This window comes from Mus caroli, unplaced genomic scaffold (assembly GCF_978045245.1).
Source record: "Mus caroli unplaced genomic scaffold, Mus_caroli_1 scaffold_2, whole genome shotgun sequence".
Lineage (NCBI taxonomy): Eukaryota > Metazoa > Chordata > Mammalia > Rodentia > Muridae > Mus > Mus caroli.
Window position 1 is genome coordinate 57,719,132 of NW_028227257.1, and position 25,257 is coordinate 57,744,388.

The 25,257-nt window shown below is 43.1% G+C and overlaps 1 protein-coding gene across 2 annotated transcripts; it reads right to left on the minus strand.

Moving 5' to 3' along the window:
* Window positions 1-6,316: 6,316 nt before the first annotated feature.
* On the minus strand, window positions 6,317-24,945 carry LOC147005826 (sodium/nucleoside cotransporter 2). 2 transcript variants are annotated; one of them, XM_085829322.1, is made up of 18 exons: window positions 24,659-24,945; window positions 24,004-24,097; window positions 23,809-23,900; window positions 19,971-20,065; window positions 19,002-19,185; window positions 17,054-17,195; window positions 15,976-16,089; window positions 15,499-15,576; window positions 15,041-15,121; window positions 14,541-14,621; window positions 12,432-12,557; window positions 12,221-12,351; window positions 11,639-11,807; window positions 11,283-11,480; window positions 10,641-10,722; window positions 9,287-9,385; window positions 8,990-9,101; window positions 6,317-6,868 (listed from the first exon to the last, which is right to left on the minus strand). In XM_085829322.1, exons 2-18 carry the CDS (start codon window positions 24,082-24,084, stop codon window positions 6,751-6,753), a joined length of 1,983 nt encoding a protein of 660 aa, XP_085685448.1. In that variant the 5' UTR covers window positions 24,085-24,097; window positions 24,659-24,945; the 3' UTR covers window positions 6,317-6,750. The 2 variants fall into 2 exon arrangements, with proteins under 2 accessions (XP_085685448.1, XP_085685450.1); XM_085829324.1 differs by having other exon boundaries at window positions 24,004-24,100.
* Window positions 24,946-25,257: the final 312 nt, after the last annotated feature.

Sequence of the window (25,257 nt, forward strand, 5' to 3'; positions counted from 1 at the left end):
CATAAAACCAGAGACACTGAAACTTATAGAGGAGAAAGTAGGGAAAAGCCTCGAAGATATGGGTACAGGGGAAAAATTCCTGAATAGAACAGCAAAGGTTTGTGCTGTAAGATCGAGAATAGATAAATGGGACCTCATAAAGTTGCAAAGCTTCTGCAAGGCAAAAGACACCGTCAATAAGACAAAAAGACCACCAACAGATTGGGAAAGGATCTTTACCTACCCTAAATCAGATAGGGAACTAATATCCAATATATATAAAGAACTCAAGAAGGTGGACTCCAGAAAATCAAATAACCCCGTTAAAAAATGGGGCTCAGAACTGAACATAGAATTCTCACCTGAGGAATACCGAATGGCAGAGAAGCACCTGAAAAAATGTTCAACATCCTTAATCATCAGGGAAATGCAACTCAAAACAACCCTGAGATTCCACCTCACACCAGTCAGAATGGCTAAGATCAAAAATTCAGGTGACAGCAGATGCTGGCGAGGATGTGGAGAAAGAGGAACATTCCTTCATTGTTGGTGGGATTGCAAGCTGGTACAACCACTCTGGAAATCAGTTTGGCGGTTCCTCAGAAAATTGGACATAATACTACCAGAGGATCCAGCAATACCTCTCCTGGGCATATATCCAGAAGATGTTCCAACCGGTAAGAAGGACACATGTTCCACTATGTTCATAGCAGCCTTATTTATAATAGCCAGAAGCTGGAAAGAACCCAGATGCCCCTCAACAGAGGAATGGATACAGAAAATGTGGTACATTTACACAATGGAGTACTACTCAGCTATTAAAAGGAATGAATTTATGAAATTCCTAGGCAAATGGATGGATCTGGAGGGCATCATCCTGAGTGAGGTAACATATTCACAAAGGAACTCACACAATATGTACTCACTGATAAGTGGATATTAGCCCAAAAACTTAGGATACCCAAGATATAAGATACAATTTGTTAAACGCATGAAACTCAAGAACGAAGACCAAAGTGTGGACACTGTGCCCCTTCTTGGAATTGGGAACAAAACACCCATGGAAAGAGTTACAGAGATAAAGTTTGGAGCTGTGTAGAAAGGATGGACCATCTAAAGACTGCCATATCCAGGGATCCATCCCATAATCAGCTTCCAAACGCTGACACCATTGCATACACTAGCAAGATTTTGCTGAAAGGACCCAGATATAGCTGTCTCTTGTGAGACAATGCCGGGGCCTAGCAAACACAGAAGTGGATGCTCACACTCAGCTATTGGATGGATCACAGGGCCCCCAATGGAGAAGCTAGAGAAAGTACCCAAGGAGCTAAAGTGAACTGCAACCCCATAGGTGGAACATTATTATGAACTAACCAGTACCCCAGAGCTCTTGACTCTAGCTGCATTTGTATCAAAAGATGGCCTAGTCGGCCATCACTGGAAAGAGAGGCCCATTGGACTTGCCAGCTTTACATGCCCCAGTACAGGGGAATGCCAGGGCCAAGGGGTGGGGGTGGGTGGGTGGGGGACTGGTGGGGGAGTGTATTGGGGACTTTTTGGATAACATTGGAAATGTAATTGAGGAAAATACCTAATTAAAAAAAAAAGGAAAAAAAATCTGATATGACAGGGAGAGACTCCTGAAGATCTTGACTATAGACAGGAAGAAAGAAATTAGCAAGATCAACAAGGCAGATAATATGTACCTTGTTGCTTCTACATGGAACATCTCCGAGACTGGCTGAGACTTAAAAATCTATATGTAGCTGTAGTGGTTTGAATGTGCTTGGCCCAGGGAGTGTCACTATTTGGAGGTGTGGCCTTGCTGGAGAAGGTGTGGCCTTGTTGGAGAAAGTGTGTCACTGTGGGCATAGGATTTAAAACCCTCCTCCTAGCTGCCTAGAAGCCAGTCTTCTAGCAACCTTCAGGTGAAGAAGTAGAACTCTCAGCTCCTCCTGTCCCATGCCTGCCTGGATGCTGCCATGCTCCCTCCTTGATGATAATGGACTGAACCTCTGAACTTGTAAGCCAGCCACAATTAAATATTGTGTTTATAAGAGTTGCTTTGCTCATGATGTATGTTCACAGCAGTAAAAACCCTAAGACAAGAGCTAATAAATATTGTTGGCTACAAAGTCCTCCTAACATATTATTACATGCCATCCTTTCACATGGTTTGGATGGAGATTTATATTATAGTTCAGTTATACAATCCAAACTAACTTTATGAAGTCAGATGTCTTTTACTTGCTCAAACAAAGAACAAAGAATCACCTTTAACTGCTCTATGCACACTAGACATTCAATACATATGTTAATGGAAAAACATATATTACTTGTGAGAGTTTATGTGTTTCAGAGCAAAAGAACCAATTTTTTCTGGGGCCCCAAGAAGGAAAAACTATATCCAAAATCAGTAGGAAGAGGTTTAAAAGAATGACAGCCCATTTCACAAAAGGTGGGGTAGATGGTTTTATGTTCATTCAGTGGGTTATGGATGGTTATTGTTATTTACAGGGGTTGACTGCAAGTTATTCAATGGTCTTGATTAAGGAGAAAACAATGTATAGAAAATTAGACTCAGGGACTTCTCTGTTTCCTTTTCTTTTCTCTATCACTTCTTTCTTATGGAGGGAGAAAAGGGTTGAAAAGAAAGAAAGGAAGAGATAGGAATAATATAGAAATAATTGGGGAAAGAGGTAGATTATTGAATCTACTCTTTTTCTTTTTGTTTTTTTTTTGTTTTTATTTTTTTGTTTTGTTTTGTTTTGTTTTTTACTTTTTCGAGACAGGGTCTCTCTGTGTAGCCCTGGCTGTCCTGGATCTCACTTTGTAGACCAAGCTGGCCTCGAACTCAGAAATCTGCCTGCCTCTGCCTCCCAAGTGCTGGGATTAAAGGCGTGCCCCACCATGTCGGGCTGAATCATTTTTTTAATGAGCATAGAGACCTGGGATTTTGGCTGAAATCATATTTCTTCTTGTCAGGAGCTGCTGTTCCCTCAAGAGAGGTAAACATGTCTGTGGAACTGAGTACTTCATAAACACAAGTCAAAGATTAGCTTTCCATGGCAACATGACTCAGATTTGAATTCCTCATCGAATGAAGGATATTTCCTTCATTTTGTCCATTTTCTTTGTCCATGTTTGTCCATGGTGGACAGCATTTTGTCAGTGGTTGAATCAAGGAACGATTTTGCCTCCTTGCCGCCTGCCCGATTTGAAGCAAACATAAGGAGGCTCTGATGCTCATCATCTTCTCTGAGGTAGAAGTGGAGGTGATGTCCGGAGGTGACATACCCAAAATCCTTCAAATAATAAAACATCCTTTAATGACATCTTCTGTAGGTCTCTGAGGGTTTTGAACACCACCTATTCATCCATAGAATATCTGACATGAATAGGCAAACTTAACTTGTTTTACATTTTACTGTATCTGTTTTGTTTTGTTCTCCAAACACGTGGGGAAAATTCTTATAGTCATGGCTAATCTGGCAATGACTGCCACAGAGGCCAACCTTGAGATAGAGACAAAAATTTACTCTTAAAAAAAAAAATGTAACAAGCACTGATACACACTGAGCCGTGTTGCTGGCCCCTACCCTGTTTCTTGACTGACACATGAATCCTCTCTGAGAATGGACGGGCACATTCTTGTTTGCTGTTGTCTACCTTTGTCTCACTTAAACCCCTGCTTCTGATTGAGATGCACTAACACTCCTGTCCCGCTATCAGTCAGTATGTGTGTCTATCCATAGGTATCTCTCGGATAAATTGCACTGCGTACAATTCTGGACATTGCTACTGCTTCTTGAAATGCTTCCTCAACTTCACCCTTGGTGGCCAACCTCTCATCCCCAGGACAGGTCATTCCAAGGAACTAGTATTCCCACTGGAGCCATTTGATGACCTGGTTTCCCTTGCTTCTGGCTTACCATCATTATTTAAGAGAGTATATGGCTCTATCAATTCTGAACTTTAGACTTGTATCTTAACCAGAGCAAGGACTTCTAGCCTGTGACCCTCAGCAAACTCCAGCCCAAATGGACCCATCCTCTAATCCTGCCCTTCTGAGACTAGGTAGGAGAGGAGTTGAGCATATGCAGAGCAGGGTGCCAGGTACCCCCAGGAAAAAATAAAATATGTCTATGGTAGAAGAATTCAAAAAGTATTCGCCTTCATTTGCCTGATCTATTAGAAACAAAATACCTTAAATCAAATGGCACTTAAACAATAGAAATGTATTCCTCACATTTCTGAAGGCTGAGAAATCCCAGAACAGAGTAGCAGGGGTTGGTGTTTGAGGACCGGATTCCATATACAGGCCCATCACTCACCAACAGGCAGAAGGACAAACTGTTTTCTGATTCTTCCATCAGTGCATGGATCGACTCATGAGAGCTCCACCCACATGACCTAAACACACTCTAAGTTCTCACCTCTAATACTAACACCTCCTGGACAGGGTCTCAATACATGAATGGAGTGGGGTACAAACATCCACATTCTAGCAGTGCTAAAATTAGGTCAGGAAATATGGAATAAAATGAAGGCAGGAGAAAAGAGAGCAAATACTCGCTATGCATCTCTGTGTCACAGTGATGATGCTAGAGAGGAGATACCGCATTTTCCACAGCAAGCCTTCTATGAAGCTATAGTTCTTTTCACTTGAGAGGGTAGGGACATTGGAGGGTCACTTACCAGGAAGGTATAGATTTTTACCAGGAAGGACACTCAGTAGTTGTGTATGGTGACTGAATGATCACGCTCATGAGTAGGTAGCACAAGACAGTGTACAGTGATGAGAAAGACAATCGTGGGTTGACAACATGGACTAATAGGTGTAGGTGCTAGCACACAGGTTTAAGACCTGAGACCAATCTCCAGAATCCAAAAGGTGGCAGTACAGACCTGATTTCTGAAACAGCAAGCCTCTGATTGCTGATTCATGCCTGCATACTTGGACAGAAAGACAGACATACAGACACAGGCACATACACACAACACAGAGAGAGGGGGGGGGAGGGAGAGGGAGAGAGAGAGAGTAAAATAAATTAATTAATTTTAAAGATACTCTTGGGCTAAAGAGATGGCTTAATCAGTAAAGTGCTTGCTGAACCCCTGGATTCGATCCCCAAAATCCACACAGAGAGTATAACAAAGGATTAGCTGTCTTAGTGTCCTCCATGCTCTCTAGCCTATTGATGATGACCCAATCATGCCAAGGTATATTGGACACCCAGCCTCTCTGTGATCCCTGGCTGCTCTGGGTAACTCCGTGGAAGCACTGCTGTCTATGGCACTACCTCTGCCACCCCCTCCACTGGACAGCTCCTGGGTTCCTTAGCATGGCACCCGCACCAGACCATAAATCCAGCAGAGTCTCTTGCATTTTTATTTTCTTTTTCCTTCTGGTTTGTTGAACAAGACAAGGTCTCTCTCTGTAGCCCAGGCTGTCCCGAAGCTCACCCTGTGGACCAATCTGACCTCAAACTCACAGAGATTCAAGGCATACGTCACCCACACTTGGCCCCTTACTGAGGAGCTGAAGCCAAGAATAGTGAGGTGCTGGAGAGACAGTTAAGTAGCCCTGGTGTGAGTGCTGTAGTGAGGGTGCGGGAGTGACAGAGTTAAGTAGCCCTGGTGTGAGTGCCCCTTACCCATTTCTGTTGAGAGAAATCCTCCTGAGGTCTAACTCAGGCTATCTGGCCAGCTTTTTATAGGGTAATTTTATGGATGGTACAAAACTATTTAAAGGATTCTAGATAAACCTGAAGTGCAGGTAACTGGCACTGAATGAGAATACCAAATCAAAATCAGAGCCTGGTAACTTATGGATATCCCTTAGGATTGTATGTACTGGGGCTTACAAGATGGTTCAGTGGTTACGTGTGTACTGTTCCCGCAGCAGACAGGAGTGCAGTCTCCAACATGCATGTTGGTTGTCTCAGGACCACCTGTACTTCCAGGTCCAGGTGACCCCCACATCAGGGCTCCTCTGGCACCTGTACTCACACGCACACCCCCACAGACACACAGACACACACACAATTTTTAAAAATGCTTACTTTAAAAAAAAAAAAAAAGCTTTATTGCCCAGCAGTGGTGGCGCATGCCTTTAATCCCAGCACTTGGGAGGCAGAGGCAGGCAGATTTCTGAGTTCGAGACCAGCCTGGTCTACAGAGTGAGTTCCAGGACAGCCAGGGCTACACAGAGAAACTTTGTCTTGAAGAAAACAACAACAAAAACAAAACAAAACAAAAAACACTTTATTACAAGAATCATTTTTATTTCTTTATGAAAATAAAAGAAGCTCTTGTTTTTATAAGTCTTTGGCAATACAAAAAGAATGTGTGTCTTTAAATTCACACGTTTCCAATATAACTTTAAAAATATTACCCCTCACCTCCACCCCTGCATGAGGACATGTCATGTTTGGGCCAGGCTTGACTTGAATCTAGGGTAATCCCCTTAGCTGTGAACCTACAGGTAAGAGACCACCATTCCCAAGTTAAAACTAAGCATCTACTTTGATTTCCCCACTCTCCCCACTCTAGGCCTGGCCCGGGGTTGAACCTGGATCTTAGCCCTCAGCATACATATTTTCCCCTCAGCTACATTCCCACCATACTTTGGCACAAGAGGGTCTATAATGAATTTCATGTCTTTGTGGAGTTTAGTGGGGTTCTCAGAGAATAGGAAGTACATGAAAATGTATTTGGTAATATGAATCTGTTCTATGAGAACTGTCTTGCAGCGGCCCACCAGCCTCATGCACACACAGTGCTGGTATAGAGGTCACAGCAGCTAGCAAGATTCCTGAGACTGGACACGTTGTCTTGCCAGGGGCCTGAGAAAGAAGGCATGTTGGTGCTGTTCAGCGAAGTACTGAAATGATAAAACCAGATACACACGGGTCAGACACAAACAAAGCAGCATAATCGACAAGTTTTCCAAGTAACTGAGAACAAACCTACTGTGCGTAGATCTGTTGTCATAACCAGGACATGACATCCAACTGAACGAGCTTGGCTCCTCACGCTTTAGTCGATGCTAGAACGGAACCCTGACCATTGTCTGCCCAGTGCCCAGCTCCTAACCTCAGATCAGTTACAAATGTCTGGCATTTCCAAACAGTTGAGAAAAAATTAGACCTTATACATGATCCAGAATTTAATTTAATAAAAAAAAAAAGCTGATAACTAGGGTCACTTTCTTCTTGAGAAAGAAATACTGTTTGTACTTCATTGCTACAAATTAATTAGACAAAGTTATTTCTATTTTTCTCGATTTTTTGATTTTCATTTTATTCAAACTGAAACAGAATTATGTCACTTCTCTCCATCATTTTCCTCCCTCCAGCCCCTCCCATTTATCCTCCCTCAAATCCCTCCCATAATATCCTCTACTCTCAAGTTAATATCCAATTTTTTATAGACATATGAACAGACAGACAGAAAGAAAGACAGATCCAGCTATTATTTTTCTCAGATTCTATGTCCATGTGCAGGTGTGGGTGTGTGCATGTGAGGGCAGGTGCCTGCAGAGGACTTAAGCATGGGAACTAGAGATGGAGGTGGTTGGAAGTCCCGTGTGCTTGGGGAAATAGAACTCAGGCCGTCCCAGACAGCAGCCTGTTAGTCCCCCTGCAAGAGCTGCATCTGAACAACTACTTGAGCCAAACTCTAGCTGACTTGTGAGTGGATTTATATGATATTTTCAGCCCCTGAAAACATTTCTTTGGGTTTCTAAATGCCAATGATTCTTTGAGTATGTCTTTAGAAAATCCACTGAGAATATACACATTAGAACTCTACCAGACAAACAATCTAGCCACTTTATAAATTCTGCTTTAACAATAAATGAAATTTGCAATTCGCTTACTTTTACTTTGTTTCTTAACCTGTTCTACAACTAACATCTGATTAAGAACAGGGACGCATCAAGGACATACACTTCACCTCCTAATCGGGCTCCAGCTCTGACCTCTCTCCAGAGCCTCAGACTCCAGTTGACTTGTGACTCACTTTATATGCTAGTCACTCAGGTACCTCCAAATTAACATATCCAGAACCGGAAGAGGCCATGCCTTTAGCCTTCACTCCTATTTCTTGTTCCTCCTTGTGATGGACACACAGACCCAAGTCAGAAAAGACCATTATTTCTCCTCTTCACCCTGGGCCTTTCTCCTATGCAGTTGAGGGTCAGTCCTATCGACTCTCCCTTGTGTGGTGCCTGTATCTGGTCAGTGTCTCACTCTCTTGCTAAGACTGTTACACTGATGCTTTTGCTCTCCTTGTTATCACCCTTCTGTAAAGCACAGCTGACCATGCTGAGGTCCAGAATCCTGCAGGTCAAAATTGGACTCCTCGAGGTGCTCATGCAAGGCCTTTCTATAACAGTTCAGTCCAGCTTCCTAGAGCTCTCCCCACTCACCTGCAGGCCACTACCAGCATGCACCTTTTTGGCTTTTACAACAGCAAATATTCTACTTCCTCATTTCTTCTATGTGTCCCAAAACTGATTCCTTGGGCTCAGTGATAGGTTCCTTTCATATTCTAGAACATAGTAAACAAGGTAACCTTCACACTATCTGAACTCAAGGTTATCTTTTCAATTTAAAATCTGTCTTCTCCTGGTCTGCTTTATTTCTATCTGGAAAAAAAAATCTGAGTTTTATACAACTGTAAAATCATCACATGTCGACCACATACATTTCAGTCACAATAAACACAGGAACTTCTTAACCAAGAGACCAAACTTCTTTCCCTTCTGCTACACAACACTAATAAATGGAACCTGCCATACACAGTAGGACTAATAATGAAGATAAAAACTACTAAGAGAAAAGAGTCCAGATTATCAATCACAAGCATCCATGTTGTGTCTCATACACTCCACACAGCTTTCACGACCCTGTACTCAAGACCTCCATCTCCCAACATCCAGAAGTTCCCTTATTATAAGAGGATATGCTAGGGGGGAGCAGGAACCCTGGTGGTTGCCTACCTCTGGAAAAGCTCTCTGCAGCACACATATGTCTCATATGTTCTATTGGTGAAATTTGTGTTTAGGAATGAGACACAGTCAGTTTCAGCGCCTCTGGGAACATAGAGGATTCCTGCATGGAGAAGATAATAGTTATTTAAAGAGACAGATTTGACACATGCAGTCCAAAGTTCTGTATTGCTTGGATGGGAGTTGGTAACGCCATAGACTAGGTGTCTGTGGGGTGGATGGTTAGTTAAATAAACATTCTGAGAGAGATCCTGTAGTCTCTGCCAGAGATGATGCTTAGGCACCTACCTGCCATGCAGGCACTGATAAAGGAAACACAGGCACCTGTGAAGAGGGCCCTGACCACTATCTTGCACAAGTCACTCTTCCTCTGGGGTATCATGGATGCTGTAGACAACAAAGAAAGCAATTGATGTCTTCCTCACACAGCAAGGAGGTGTAGCCCATCAGTCCCCATTAGAAGAATTAAAAAAAAGAAAAACCAGGTCAGAAGACTAGTGTTCTTTGACCAACCACCTAAACCTGCTAAAGCTTCCTTAAGAGGTACATACATACATACATTAGTCTTGACACATAACTCAGACTACTCCTGGATCAAGGATTGTATATCTGACCCTCACCTCAGTGGTTCTGGAACCCATTCAAGATGAATCTGAATCAAGCAGGGCTCTGAGCTGCTCAAGCAGGCACAGATGCCTATGTCAGCCAGCTGAGATCTACACCATTAAGTCCAGAGTGGAATTACATGTAGAATTTGAGCCACAGGACTGAAGAGGACAGCATCCATCTCACCTCAGCCCAGAGTCACAACTATCACGTGACAGACATACAGCAGTGTGCATGAGTGCTTTGCAGAGAGGAAAAAGATAAACGAAAAGGAAACTGTTTCACCTGCTTCATTAGCTATCAGTGACATAAATTTAGTGAATCTACCCCAGAGTATGATTGTTATACACGGCATTTTAACACACTCTTTTCATATTATATTTCTTTTTAGATACATTTGTAACGTGGTTCTTCCAAGTGCTCAGCTCAGGATACTGAAGCACACATACACACAGAGAGACACACAAACACATCCACAGATACCCAACACAAACACAGCCCACCAAGACCACCACCCCTCTCCTGGTATTCGTGCAACCATCACCCACAGTCAGCACCCTGAATACCTCTGCTTCATGTACTAACTACTCCTCTGTACTCCAGGACTCTCAGCTTTTGCCCAACAAGGTGTGATGCTCACTGACTCCACTTATCTGCTTTGTCTCCTGTTTTCATTTATCTTTTTAAAATTCCTGTGCAAATATCACTCTTATAAAAGAAAAAACTGTTGGGAAGATTAATTTCAGAAAGAACTTTTGGCAGTTGAACAGCAAGATAGAAATATAATGTTCATAACTTCTTCCTTATAATGAAACTAAAAATAAAACCTGTTTGTGCCTTGGCAGAAAGGAGAGCAGGCAGATGAAGCATTGCTTGTAAAGGATATACCATAGTGAGCTGACTGCATTAGCTCTGAGCTACATGTGGCCTGCGAGGTCCACTTCGTTCCAGATTCTCTATCTAGCCTCAGCTGTGCAGTGAGCAAAGGCTGGATCTGCCTGGCACGTTGAGAACCTGGGGAAATTGAACAACTCACTCAAGCCTCCCAGTGTGATTCCTATGGAACTAAGATTGGCAAATCCACAGAGGGAAAATGTTGTAATGATTTCAGCTTTCACCTAGAGGGGAGAAAACAAGTAGATAAATTTAGTCCTTGTGTGTCTCAGAACCATATTAGAAGTTCCAAGGCACACCAAATCTTTCTTACAGTATTCTAAAGAATGCACAAAAGATACTCAGAAAACAACCAGCCCCTGACTTACAACCACTGTGATGATATGGTAATACCACCAGACTCCTTGTCCAGCTGGGTTCTTATTAAAGATACAGAGAAAATGACCTAGAGATGCTAAGAGAGCAGCAAGAAAGATTGTTTCATAGAGGTTTGAATGTGTAGATAAAGGGTCATCAGGACATCTAGGAGAAGATATGTTCTTTGGACTGTCCTAGTGTCAGGAAGCAACAATTATCTCATAGATCAAAGTTGGGTCAGAATTCAGGAGAGAACTAACACAGAGACCTGGAACAGAAGCTTGGGTCCTGACAAACGTGCTTCTGCTTGTCTCATGCTTAGGCTGGGACACTGAGAAACATTTGCAAGCCCACAATGTTTGTGTGGCACCCTTAGATATGCCTGGCCCAAACCTCTCGCTCTGTAATTCGCTGGATTGTCACTTACAGAAATCCACTGTTTCTCGCCATTGATCCACTCTTCTACTCCAGAGAGACGTTTGTTCTTGTACTGAGACAGTTGTTGGTAGGCCACAAATTCATTTATGAAGAATTTGACTCCCACTATCTCAGCCACCAGTGGGCAGTCTGCCCACTGTACACCCATCATGAAAACCATGGGCCTTAGGACATAGGAGCAGATGACCTAAGAAAGAAGGGAAAGGAAGAGTAGACAACAGAAGTCAGGCACCAGGAGCCACTCCAGACGCTTAGCCGCCTCTCCTTCCTCTACCCTCTTCTCCTCCTCGGGCTTTCAGCTTACTGAGGGTCAGGAAAATATGCCCAACACAGATAAGCCTTTACCTGGAAACTGAGTCCATGGATATCCACCATTTCCCCCAGCCAGGAGAGGGTAGCATTGATGAAGGCCAATACAGCCAGAAAGGCAATCAGGTTGGCTGCCACATTAGCAACAAGGCTTATGGCATCTGTGGCTCCATTGCTTGCAGCTTCCAGGATGTTCCTCTCTTCCCTGTGGTTATTGGGCACAGAGAAAGAATATGCTATCTACAGTAATCTCAGCTCCTCAGAGAGGAGAAGCTCTATAGACCCTAAAATGGAAGAAATGGGTAGCCAGCCATTGTGAGGGGTGCTGGGAACCATTAGTAATTATAACAGTGGAGATTACTCTGAAGTGATTCAGATATTATTGCATGAAAGTTTGATGCCAAGGACATAGAATATTTGTATAATATCCCACTAATGCCAGGTGGGAAGCTTTAGTCCAAACAAAACAAAAACTGAAAATGATTAGCTGGAAGCAGGGATAGCAAAAGGGGACATGGAGTGACAGACCTTCTTCCTTTGGGGAAGCTGGAAGTCTCTAGCACCCTGAGCTTCTTCCTGTAGCCCAGCTTACCATCTCCTGAACTGTCCCCAGCTCACCCTCGAGGCAGCTTCAGTCCCTCCTTGCTCTTGAACTTGGACTCTTCGACTTCTGGATATACCAGTTTGGATAAGGCAAGTGCACAAGGGGCAGCCATCACTGAGGCAGAAATCAAGGATGATGCGTCAATCTGTAAAGCCAGATGGGATTAGCACCACTGTGGGGCTCAACATGAGTGCACCATGAGCAATTATGTTGACTGTGCCTCACCCCAAAGGATATGAAGGCTCCCAACACTGTGCCTGCTATGGTAGCAAAGCCTCCAGTCATGACTGCATGGATTTCAGAGATGGTCATGTCTGCAAGGTAGGGACGGATGAGCAGAGGCGCCTCTGTCTAAAAACAAAGAAAAATAGTCACACACCAAGAAGGTATCACTCCCCAAGTCAAAGTGCTTATCCCAGACAGAGAATGGACCTATCAGATACATGCCCTTCCAGTCAGTGGACAAAAACCTGCCCAACCATCTCCATGAGGGCCTGTTTTCACATCTTCCTCTAGCATATTATAGAATACTGTAGACAACTGGTGTCATTTACTTTGTTTGTGGTGTCTAAGTCCATGAGCTTAGTGAGTAAATTATAGAGTACAGTTCCATTGCTGACCACACACTAGATGTCTACAGAACATGTATTAAAGGAACTGAAAATAGCTTATCTAAGCTAATGCTGTATGAAATAATAAGAAAATAATGTCAAGCCAGCAACAAAGTTCAGCCTGGAGACCTGATATCAATATCTAGAACTCACACCGGTAGATAGAAGCAAAGAAAAACCCAGCATCCACAAGTTATCCTCTGACCTCCATATGAGAGCCATGATACATGACTACTTATACACATACAGAAAGAGAGAGAGAGAGAGAGAGAGAGAGAGAGAGAGAGAGAGAGAGAGAGAGAGAGAGAGAGAGGAAGAGAAGAGAAGAGAAGAGAAGAGAAGAGAAGAGAAGAGAAGAGAAGAGAAGAGAAGAGAAGAGAAGAGAAGAGAGATGAGAGAGGAAGAGAGAGTCATTAAACAAAATATAATTTGAAATGTCTGTAATTTTTTATTAATTAGGAAGATTCAAGGAGGAAATGACCTAGCCTTAATCTATGAGGTCATGTATCCTTTAATGAGTGTCAGCAAAACGATGGATTAGCTTAGTAGAGTATTAAGGCAAGGCTCCTGCTCTTAGATGATTAGGTCTAGCTGGAAAAGTTCAACTGATTATAGATAATTTTAGCAAAATGTAAGGTCATGATAAAAGAATACAAAAGTACTCTGAAAACAGATCAAAAGCAGATAAACAGCCCAAGGCTTTGAGAGAAAAAGACCCCAATTGTTAATGTCTTACTCATTTGAACAACTACTAATGTTGATTTGACCAGTCAATGGCATAGATTTAACACTGAAATGGTTAATGTTGATTATCAGTAATTGATAGAATCTCCTAAAAATGACTCTAGGGATGCCTGTGAGCGGTTATCTTGATAGGTCAGCCTGTGAGAGATTATTTTAATTAGATTAAAGCAGAAAGACCCATTCTAAAAGTGGTTAGGACATTTCCTAGGCTTGGGTCCTAGGTGCTGGGCACAAGCATCAGTGGCCTTAAGCTCCTGTCACTAAGCTCTTCCCAACAGGATGGCTGTACTCTCAAGCTGTGAGTCAAAATGAATCCTTTTTCTCTTAATACACCTTTTATTCAAGGTATTTGATCAGAGCAAAAGAGAAAGACATCTATTCCACACAAACACATGCTCTTCCACGCAGATGGATGCACTGAGAAAGATGCTGTGTGAAGAACAGTCCTGATAGTCGTGAGCAAGACAAGCCATTGCCTCCTCAGAGACCTCAGAAAAATCACGGTGAATCACAGCAAGAAACCAGAGGTAGCCAACTATCCTTCCCAACTCCTGAGGGGGATAAGGCTTAGACTAGGACATTCCCCTATATAAGAAGCTGGATAGTGTGTCTGGACTGTGCATTAGGCATCGAGTTCTCCTTGACGCTCTGAGGATTCTTTCCTAAAGACTGACTGCCCCGTGGTCTCCATTTATCTGCTTTCCATAAGAAAAATGAGCTTTTCAAGCCATGTGATGACACATACGTATATGTTCAGCACTTGAGATGGGGGAAGCAGGAAAATAAAGAATTCAAGTTCAACCTCAACTACATAGTGAGTATGAGGTCAGCCTGGACTACATGAGACCCTGTCTTAGAAAAACAGGAAGGAAGGAGGTTGGGAGGGACAGGAGAGAGAAAATCCTCTTTCCAAATTTGTTCTCTGCCAAACTCTCAGTTCTTGAGAGATTAGAAAAACAGAAGGCTCCAGGGTACTTACCATCCCCACAAAGATGTTTCCTGCCACGGCCAGGGTCTCTGCAGCAGTGGTACCCATGGTAATTTGCAGGAACCAAGCAACCTACAAGAAACCAGACACATAAATCTTCAACATTAGCAGGAGTCTTGGATAGTGTCCAACAAAATCCCTCCCTGCTATTCCACTTAGTGTTAAAGAAACTGAAGCCTGGAGAAATAGTGTGGCCCAAAGTAACAGAACAAATTGCAAACATATTAGCCAGAGCTCAGGCCTTGGGGCTTCTAGCACAAGCAAATTCAACCCAGTATGAAAGAGCTTCTTACCATGTTCTGCCTCCAGCCTATCTCAGGCCTGGGTGATCCTTTGATACCAGGATGCTTCAGAGAGATTGCCTTTTCAAATTGGTTCTGATTCTCCATATCCTATGTATTTACTTTCTTCCCCAACATGTAAGTAAAAACTCATTCATCCCCCTGAAAATTTCAAGCTGAAGGTCCTTTTGTGGAAACCAAATGCCTCACCTTCTGAATCACCCACTGCACAAGGCCCAGGTAGTAAAGAATAGACATCACGCATCCAAAGAAAATGATGATTGGCAGAGACTGCAACAAGAACGGAGGCAGCGTGTGAGAGATTGTACTGTGTGTGCTCAGTGTGTCATGAGCTAGGTCTTGCAGGCTTCTAAACAGAGCTCTGGGAATGCCCAGGGAATTGGATGCAGTGTAGTTTAGGGATAAACTCAGAATGCACTGCAGCCTATCAACCTATTAGCATTAAACACAGAATATTTCCCAAGTCTTTCCCCACACCCGACTTTAAACCAATTTCATAATGGTAAGGATCATGGGGAAAGAGCAGACTCCTCTCCGGGATCAAGTTGGTAAATGCTTTCTGGTCTCGTGAACACACACATGGTCCCCATCTCTATTCCCCTGTCCTTGACTGACATTGTCATCCCTGCCCACAAAACAGGTAGTACCTGAAAAGCAAAAACATTTTGGACCAGTGTATCACCAAAAACAAAACTGGATCCTTCCACAGTATAAGCCAGGAAAATCTGAAGTGGGAAGAAAAGCGAGGAGAGTTAGGACAGGTGGGCCACAGAGGAAGATGGGATCTGACTCAGGTGTGACCACCTGTGTGCCGTGTCCCAAAAGTTGGCCATGAAATGAGAGACTCAGCAAATCACTTCTCTACACTTACATTCTCACCTGAACCCCATTACTCCCACTCTTTCTTTATCCGACCACATTCTGTATACTACCTGAACCCCACTATTCTCTCTACCCAAATGGATTCCGTATTCTCACCTGAACCCCATTACTCTCTCTCTCTTTACCTGACCAGATTCTCCCATACCATCATTAAGGTGTAGTTCCAAAGCCCCCTGCTTCCCTCAAATCAACCATCTCTGGGTTCCTGGTAAAGAAAAACTCTGACATTCAACTCCCTGTACCTGGATCTGATCTCCCAGCCATTGAAATGCATTAAATCCAGGTTCAGTTCTGATGACTAAAATCCCAAAGATGAACTGAAGGCCCAGGCCCCAAAACACTGTCCTCCAGCACACCTGGAACCAAAAAGAAAATATTCCAGCATGAGTTACAAACCTTGCTCAGCCATTGCCTAATTCAACCATGTGCTGGGAGTGGGGCTAAGTGAGGGTGGTAACAGTCTCAGACAACATAGCTGTGCTGGCTAGTTTTATGTCAACTTGACACAAACTAAAGTCATCTAAGGAGAAGTAATCTCAATTGAGAAATGCCTCCATAAGATTGGTTTGGAAACAAGACTGTATGGCATTCTTAATTAGATGGAAAAGGGCCCAGTCTATTGTGAGTGATGCCACCCCTGGGCTGGTGGTCCTGGGTTCTATGAGAAAGCACGTGATCAAGCCGTGTTGAGCAAGACAGTCAGCAGCACCCCTCCATTGCATCTGCCCTGTTTGAGTTCCTGTTCTGACTTCCTCCGATGATGAACAGTGATGGGAAAACATAAGACAAATAAAACCCTTTCCTCTCCAAGTCGCTCTCAGCCATGGAATTCCACCACAAAAATAGCATAGAAAAAGTATGCTGATATTGTGCATAGGCAAATATGTCCATACTGATTTTTAAAATAAGTTACATTACAGTAAAGACACATACATGCAAATAGAGTCTGCAAACATCATTCCTGCACAATGCTATATGATTCTCTGCAATGATATGTTTTCTTCCTTCCTCCCTCCCTTCCTCCCTTCCTTCCTTTCTTTCTTTCTTTTTCTTTCTTCCTTTCTTCCTTCCTTTCTTTCTATTTGATTTTATTTTTCTTTAATGCTGACTAGATTCATATATACCACAGTAACAATTAACAGACCAAATGTCTCTAAAAGCTTTCAAACTTGCATAGAAATAAACCTGTCAGAGGAAGATTCCAGAAAATATTGGTTATCTCTGTTTTTATCATGAGTACCTGGCATGGGCACTTTACAATCTCTACATAGCCCTTGCTGTGTGTTTCTATGCCCAACCTAAACCCTCCCCCAAACTCACCGCGCTGTGGTGTTTGGAGCAGGCAAAGAGGATGAGGATGAACATACAGATTCCTGCAAAGGAGATCAGCTGCTCTGGCCTTTGAGCTGTGTCAAGAGCCAGCCAGAGGATGAGACCAACAACAGAGAGTCCTATGAACACCCTGGAGGAGGAATAACAACACTCTGTCACCAACTCAGGTGATGAACAGCAGAGAAGCCCCTAGTTGGAGAATCCCTGAGATAACACAAGAGCTTATTCCTCATTAGTCAGAGATGGACCTTGACAATCATCTGGTAGCTCCCTAGCTTCTGCTGCCCCCTCCCAATTTACATAAATAAGTGTCTGATCTGAGGATACAAACCACATAACTTCTCCTTTCTCATACAGACATATCAATAAAATGTGGTGTACAGACTCATCCATGAAGGATGAAGGTGCTTCCAGTGACTAATCCAAATACTGAAAACAGAAGAAAATGATGAGCTGGTCCCCTGTGGATTGCTACTCCTTTTTTAACCACTCCAAAGGCTGGGATCAAATACACCATCCACGGACATACAGCCTTTACTACATAGACTAGAGGCTGCAGATATAGCTTAGCAGAGCATCGCCTAGAAGGTACAAGACCCTGGGTTCAATCCCTAGCCTACCAAGATAAATAAGGAGTCAGTCATGTGTTGCAAACCTTAGGAAGAGGAGGCAGAAGGAATGTGATTTTAAGATTGGGATTTGGGATTGGAGAACTGGCTGAGCACCTGAGAATACTTATGCTTGTGGTTAACTCAGGATCAATTCCCAGCACCCACACGGTGGTTCACCAGCCATCTGTAACTCGAGCCCAAAGAGATCTGATGCGCTCTTTTGAACACAGTGGTTACCAGTCATGCATTTGGCATGCATGCATACATGCAAACAAAACACTCATACACATAGAATTGAAAAAACAGTTCATTTATGTTTATGAGCAAGTTTGCGCCTAGACTCTAAGAGTGTTTCTCAACCTGTGGGACAAGACCCCTTCGGGCAGTCATATATCAGATAACATACATATCAGATATTTATGTTACAATAACCGTCATGTAATTATGATACATAACAGTGACAAAATTGCAATTAGGTTAGCAATGAAACCATTTTCTGGTTGGGGGTTACCACAGCATGAAGAACTTAATTTAGAGGTCACAGCATTAGGAAGGTTGACAGCCACTGCCCTAAGGGGCTATAAAGACAAAAGCCGGTAGAGGGGCTCCGGAGAACTAGAGGGGAAGGGGCTAAATCTCAGGGCAGGGAGAGGCAACCTGGCCTTTGCATAGGTAAGAGCCTGGAGGCCACTCAGGAACTGTCAAAAGAAGATATTCAAGAGATGGTTTTGATGCTCAGCCATCTCTTGTCTAGGATGCACAAGGCCTTGGCTTAAATCCCCACCATTCCATGAACTGAGTGTGGCAGTGCATGTATAATCCTGGCACTCAAGAGGTGGAGGCAGGAGGATCAGAAGTCCAGAGTCATCCTTTGTTACATCCTTGGCTACATAAAGAGTTCTGAGACCACCCTGGACAAGAGACCTTGTCTCATGATAAAGAAAAATAAAAGACAAGAAAGAGAAAGGGAGGGGAAAGGAAATCCCTCATTGGTGAGTTACTCCATTGATGCGTTCACAATTTAAAGGACTGTTAGGAGGCGGAGGAAGCTATAGAAGCTGAGACCCAAGTGGTGGAGGTCAATTACTGGGAAACCTTGTGCCAGGTCCCTTGCTCTACTGACGTCCTTGCCTCCTGGCCTCCATGATGTGAACAGTTTATTTCACCTGTTCACTTCCCACCATGATATTTCTACCCTATCAGCAGCCAACACTTATGGGGCTAAGTGACCATACGCTAAGCCTCTGAAACTGGGAGCCAGGACAGCTTTTGCATTGTTCTTAGGTATTTTGTGAACAGCAACAAAAGCTGATCGACACACTTACCGCTTTGCCCAAAGTTTCAGGTGGGTGTTTTTCAAGGGCTTCAAGCATCTTAGTGATTTTTTAGCAAAGAATTTTTTCAGAAAATGGCAAGCCAGGATGAAGATCACAAGACAGGTGATGACAAACAAGGCCAGTGCCCTCTGGAAGTTCAGGATGCAAGCTGCCAGGAAGTAGGCGGCATAAGCTGTGAAGAGAAGGGGAAGAGTGGGTATCAGGAAGGCTGAGCCCCCATGCAGAACGAAGCCATTCCTCTCTCCCCCTGTGAGAGTCTCACCCCCTTCTGTTTAGCTGTGGTCCCCAATATCTGCATTAGATGTGGTTCACATCCACTGTCAGACTCTGGAATCAGGCATCTCTTTGTGAACTTGATTTTTACCTCAGCTATGATGAGATGTCAAGTGATTAAACGTTTTCTACAGTAAAGCCATGTAAGGAGGCTGGCACTAGGAGGAAAAGCCACATGATGCTTCCCTTGGGACCTCAGATTCACCCCAAAGGAAAATTTGTGATCTCATCATCCCAGCTACTCCTAATCAATGCTCCATATGCCCCTGACAGCATAAATAAACAAGGTTTTCTGTCTTTCAAAAATAGTGTATCACACTGATTTTAAGTATAAAGCAGTAAATGAGTTATGTATAGGGCATCGTTCATAAATACGACAGACATGAGGCCTGAATCAAATCCAAGCACTACAAAGGAGGTGAACTAAAAGATTTTTTTTTATTCTTAAAAATTAGACCTGTCAAATAGTGTGGTTTTGAACTGTAGCTTATCTTTGGATTTCATTTATCCTTCTGGGTCTGAGGCAATAAATTATTTTTACCTTCAGGCAGTTAGATCTGTACCTCATAGAGCCTTTAGGTTAACTTATGAGTACAATTAGTTTTCACCCAGCCATAGCCTTGACATAGTTGACAGTTGTGAAAATGCTCCTGCTTTCCCCTCCATGATTTCTCATGATCTCACCTAAACACAAGAGACCAAGCAGGATCTTTCTGAATAAACCAGCATGTCTTTCAAAGAAACTTCTTGCCTTGGTGAAAGGCTGAAGAATCCTCCTGCTGAGAAGCCAAAATTAAAATGCAAGCATTACTTCATCCAGTTTGTGCAATTCTTTGAACTCGATGGGCCAGGCAAAGTTTGTTCTTAGTTAACAGAGAAACTTAATCAGATGCAGATGTTTGTAGTGCTCCAACGAGGCCCCCAAAGGCCAGCTCTGACGTTTCACCTGTGCATCAGGTCAGGAAGGCTGACTCCGCATGGAGTAGCTATGTCATTGGTGATTTTCTACCACAGAAACCGATGATGTTCTGTGTTTATCCTAAGGACAGACATTGCTTGCCTTCCATATTCTGTCCTTCATAGAGGCTATTCTATCATAGCACCCTAAGACCACACAGAGCTAGCACTTTGAGCAGTTCTTCATATTTGGCAGATAGGAGAGAAAACAGCACTAACCTCAAGGGTCACTAGGTTGACAGGCCTGAGAGAAAATGCCAAGCAAGAACTACTCAAGACTACTTTATATAGTGTTTTCCATGTGTTTGGGCTCAAAGGAGTTACAAATGCTAACACTGATCCTCTAATAACCATGGAGGTGCTGCTATTGCAATCTGAAAGCCAGGAAGCTGACTAACTTTCCCAAAGTCACAGAGGTTGTCAAGAGGAGAGCTTGTCACTGAGTAGCCTGGCTCCTGAACCTAAACTCTCCATCATTGCCCCAGGCTGTGCCTCACCTGACCCCATTATCTGCCTTTGCCATCCTAAGTGTCTTTAGCACACTGAAGCAATGTGTGCAAAAATATCCCACTCCCACACTCCTGGAAGCTCCAAAGAAAGTGAACCCAGCTAGAAGTGACCTGTCTGACTATGGTGGTAAGGTATGATGCTTAGCCACGGGCGGGACCAACTGCTAAATGGTCTGGGGTCTTGGTCCACACAGTATTGGGCTCCTTCTTTATTGGTGCCTATCCCACTTAACTTACAGTTGAATGTGTTATAACCATAGCCCCTATATCCTTCCTTCTACAGTCTCACCTCTCTCCCCTTATCTTCTGCAGGAAGTCTAACCCTGACTTGCCTCAACAGGGTGTACATGCTCAGATACAGGGAAGTAAAAGAGAGCAAAACGGTTCTTATCACCCTTGGATTGTCTAAAACCATCACTTCAGTAGGAAATTTGGGATCTCAAGGCTTCTGACACCATCTGTGCTCAGGGGAAAAGTAATGAGTCAGAAAGTTGACAGTGTCAGTACCTGACAGCAGTGATCCTCTAATAACCCTGGAGGTGGCTGCTCTTGCAGTCTGAACATCACTCACAAAGTACACAAAGCAATGCTCTCACTTTTGACTCTAGACTTCCCATGAGTTCCAGGTCTTTTATTTGCTCCTCCAGGTCCTCACTCCACCCTGCTTAGATCCTGGGAGTTCAATCTGTGAGGATATACCACTGAGCTCCAAACCCCTTGGCTTGTCTAGTGAGTTTCTGCCAATGGGACCTCACAAGAGCTCACAACACATAAAGTTTACGTCTAAGCAGGGAGTGATTCTGATCTGACTATACTACCAGGTTCTGTTGCACTATACCCTTCTGGTCTAGGAATAGATTGTGTTCACTGTTTCAAACCTTAGATCAAGTACCATCCTTCCCGTGACTCAGCTCTACTTCATAACATTTTCAAATGTCCATCTTTGTTTGTTATTGTTACGTGTATATTTGTGGAGGTGAGGATTGTGCATGCAGAGGCCAGAGGAAGCCTCAGAGCTTATGGAGTTAAGATCACAGATAGTTGTAAGCCACTGGATGTGGCCTCTAGGTACTGATCCTGAGTCCTCTGAAAGAGCACTGATGTACTTAACCACTGAGCCACCTCTCCAGCCATTCTTTTTGTTTTTTCTTAATTCTATTTTTAGGTCAGTATTGGGTTTTATTATGGTATTTTCACACACCTGTCATTATACTTTATTTGCACACAAGGCCTCTTTATGAGTAAACTCTCTTCTGGTTATTCTAGTTTAAATATGCTACCTGGGGCTGGAGAGATGACTCAGAGGTTCAGAGCACTGACGGCTCTTCCAAAGGTCCTGAGTTCAAATCCCAGCAACCACATGGTGGCTCACAACCATACTTAATGAGAGCTGATGCCCTCTTCTGGTATGTCTGAATACAGCTACAATGTACTGATATATAATAAATAAATAAATCTTTTTAAAAAATAAATATGCCACCTGTGTCCTTATTCACATGGTCAAGCTGGCTTAAAACTATGCCCAATGGCAAAGCCACTCCAAAAAAGAGGGGACATGCATGAGTCTAAGAGACAATAGATAGCACAGGCTTAGGGTTTTACCTTCTCACCACAAACCACCATTTCCTGGGAAGTTCAATAAGTACTTCAGAAATCACCTAAATGTTTGCAAAACCCATGAACAATGGAATCCTAGAAAAACAGTTTGGAACTGAGTATGAAAAGGGAAAAAACAATGATGGACTATACTTCCAAAAAAAAAAGAGAAAAAAATGCAACCTTTTAAACTAAACAAGCACTCACAGAAGCACACACAAGGGTCCGTGAACTCTGTATCTTGCCTGGTCCAGCATCTTACTAACAGAACCAAGCTCTTACCTATATGATGGTACGGTTTGAGCTGTTGTATCAGTGCTGTAAGTAGAAATTGAATTGAGATGTTTAACTGCTAAGTGAGTGAACACTGGCACTGTGCCTCTACCTCCAAGTGTTTGTATGGGAGGACAGCCCTCTCACAGCTGACAGCTATTCTATGCTAGCTCAAATGAATTATTCTTTTTACACAACTGGTTTTGACTTAAGAGCTGGATGATTTTGTTGCATAGAGAATAAAGAAATTTACAAAGCATCCAAAGGAGAATGGCAACTGTGTCTCACACACAAACAGAGGCTAATAACCAGTGTTTGAAGTCAATAAAGGAGTAAGCCAGGGTAAAGTCTATCAGAGAAGGCCAGCACATTTAAATCAGAGGTGATAGCTATGAGGAGCTGGAAATAGCTAGTTCTAAAGCATCTCACTCCAAATACAATGAGAAAGGATCTAAACCAGAACATAGCCACTACCGAGTCTCAGTAGATGTGTTGTCTGGGAGAGGACTTTCCTCCACAAAACACCCACATCCTTGCTTGATACAGCCCTCACAGAAGATAGCCAGTATTTGATCTTTACTGTGATGTGTAGAAGCAATACCAAAAGTCTAAAGAAACAAAGTACCAAGCTAGGTGTGGTGAGTCACAGCTGTATGCCCAGCTGAGCCCAGAAGAGTTTTGAGGCCAGCCTAAGTGACAGAATAATAATGTCCCAATAGATAGATAGATAGATAGATAGATAGATAGATAGATAGATGATAGATAGATGATAGATGAATAGATAGATACATAGAATACATATCTATCTGACCATAGAATTTACATTATTGATGGTTAAACTGCTAACAAAAGGATGAAATTTTGTGTCTACAAAAATGTACAAGGTCCATTGTTCACCATAGTAGTGCTCAATCAATGTTAGCCATTTACTGTTATTGCTGTTGCTATTCTTTTCTTAGTTTTTCCCCAGCAGACACTGATGGTCTTGTCTAAGTCATGGGCTGACATTCAGTTAATTCTATAAAATACACATGCTTATGTAGTAACATGCAGTGATCCTGGTCCTGTTTGTGAGTTAAGCAATCTAAGAATGAGTAGCTTGGATCTGTTCTCAGTCACTTTTCTTCCCTGCCCCCCACATCCAGGTTCTTGGTTGATAACTTAGCTGGAATCCGGAGCACCCTTACCTCCAGAGAGAGGAATGCCCCAAGCCATCCTCCAGGCTGAGCCCCTGTGTCACTTCCTCCAGTGTGATTCTTTGCTCAAGATTTCCGCCTTCCTACAAGCACAGGTAAATATGAGATCAGCCATGCAGTCCTGTCAGGGGATCTAGAGACTGAGAAAGCAGCCAGAGCCACACAGCCGCCACCATACTGAATTACCATGAGCTCAAGTCCTGGGTTCTCCATGCCATTCTCCACTGTGGCCTGGGAAACAGACTTTCTTCCCTCTGACTTCTCCATCTCCTGTTATCACCTGCTGAAAAACAAACTCAAGGCTAACGCTGGCCGATTTGCCATTCAGTCATGTGGGGCAAAGGAGAAGTTTTATGGCCATAACCTCTCAGAAAACACCAAACTGACCTCTCTAAGAAGTCTGATGCTTCCATTAAGAATAAGAAGTAGAAAGATTGTGAACAGATAAATATGATGAATAACGAAAGGCAGAATTTGATTTCTTGTTGTAAATGATTATGGGAAAGAGGCAATATGACAGACAAGAAGTGAAGGTCAGAGAGGAACTGGAATGAATCGTTGGGCCTCCCAGAGCCCCAGGACCTGGGTTGAAATATAACCCACTTACTCTCTCAAACCAAGGGTCAGATAGCATTTCTCTTTATCTTTATAGAGGAGGCCCCACTGAGCTATTCAGAAAGGAACGAGAGAGAGAAAATGATAGCTGAGGAAATCCTGGGTGCCCAGCATTGCTGGGGGGTTGGGGGGAACAACAAATCAACAGATTGCTTTAGGTAGGAGTCTCTAAGGAAAAGAACACATAGAGTGTGTAGCTAAGAGAGGGCTTCCAAGAATGACTTACAGTGTGCTGGATGGGTCCACACAGCCCAGTCCAACAATGGCTGGAACCTGGAAGCTGTTCAGGTTACAAAGCCAGATGCCTCAGGACTTCCAAACCTGGTGCCTTGAAGACTCCTGGAGAGCTACCGATCTTCAGTGTCTACTGGATCTCAGAGACACTGGAGTCTGATGTCAGTGAGGATGCACAGCTCAGCAAGGATTAACACTGTCAACAGCAGCAGGAAGTGAAGGCAGGCCAGCAAACAGCAGAGTTTCCCCCAGAAGACTTCCTTTATGTAGGTGGTTACCACTGAAAAGGGCCACCCACTCTAGGGGAGGGGCTTCTTCGAAATGAGTTTCTTACTTGAGACCAATGTTATATAGTTACCTCACTACCAGTGAAAATGCACTGTATTTTCCTCAGAAAATTGGCAAGGTCCCTGGAGGAATGTAGTCTTTTATTGCCCTATGCCTTAACTATGACAAGATAAATTTAAGAACATTTAATGACTGATAGCAACTCAGTCATTACATTACTGGATAAAGGAACACAAAAGGAATGAAAACACAGATATTTGCTTAATAAATGCATCTATCTACTCAAACATAGTCTGAACACAA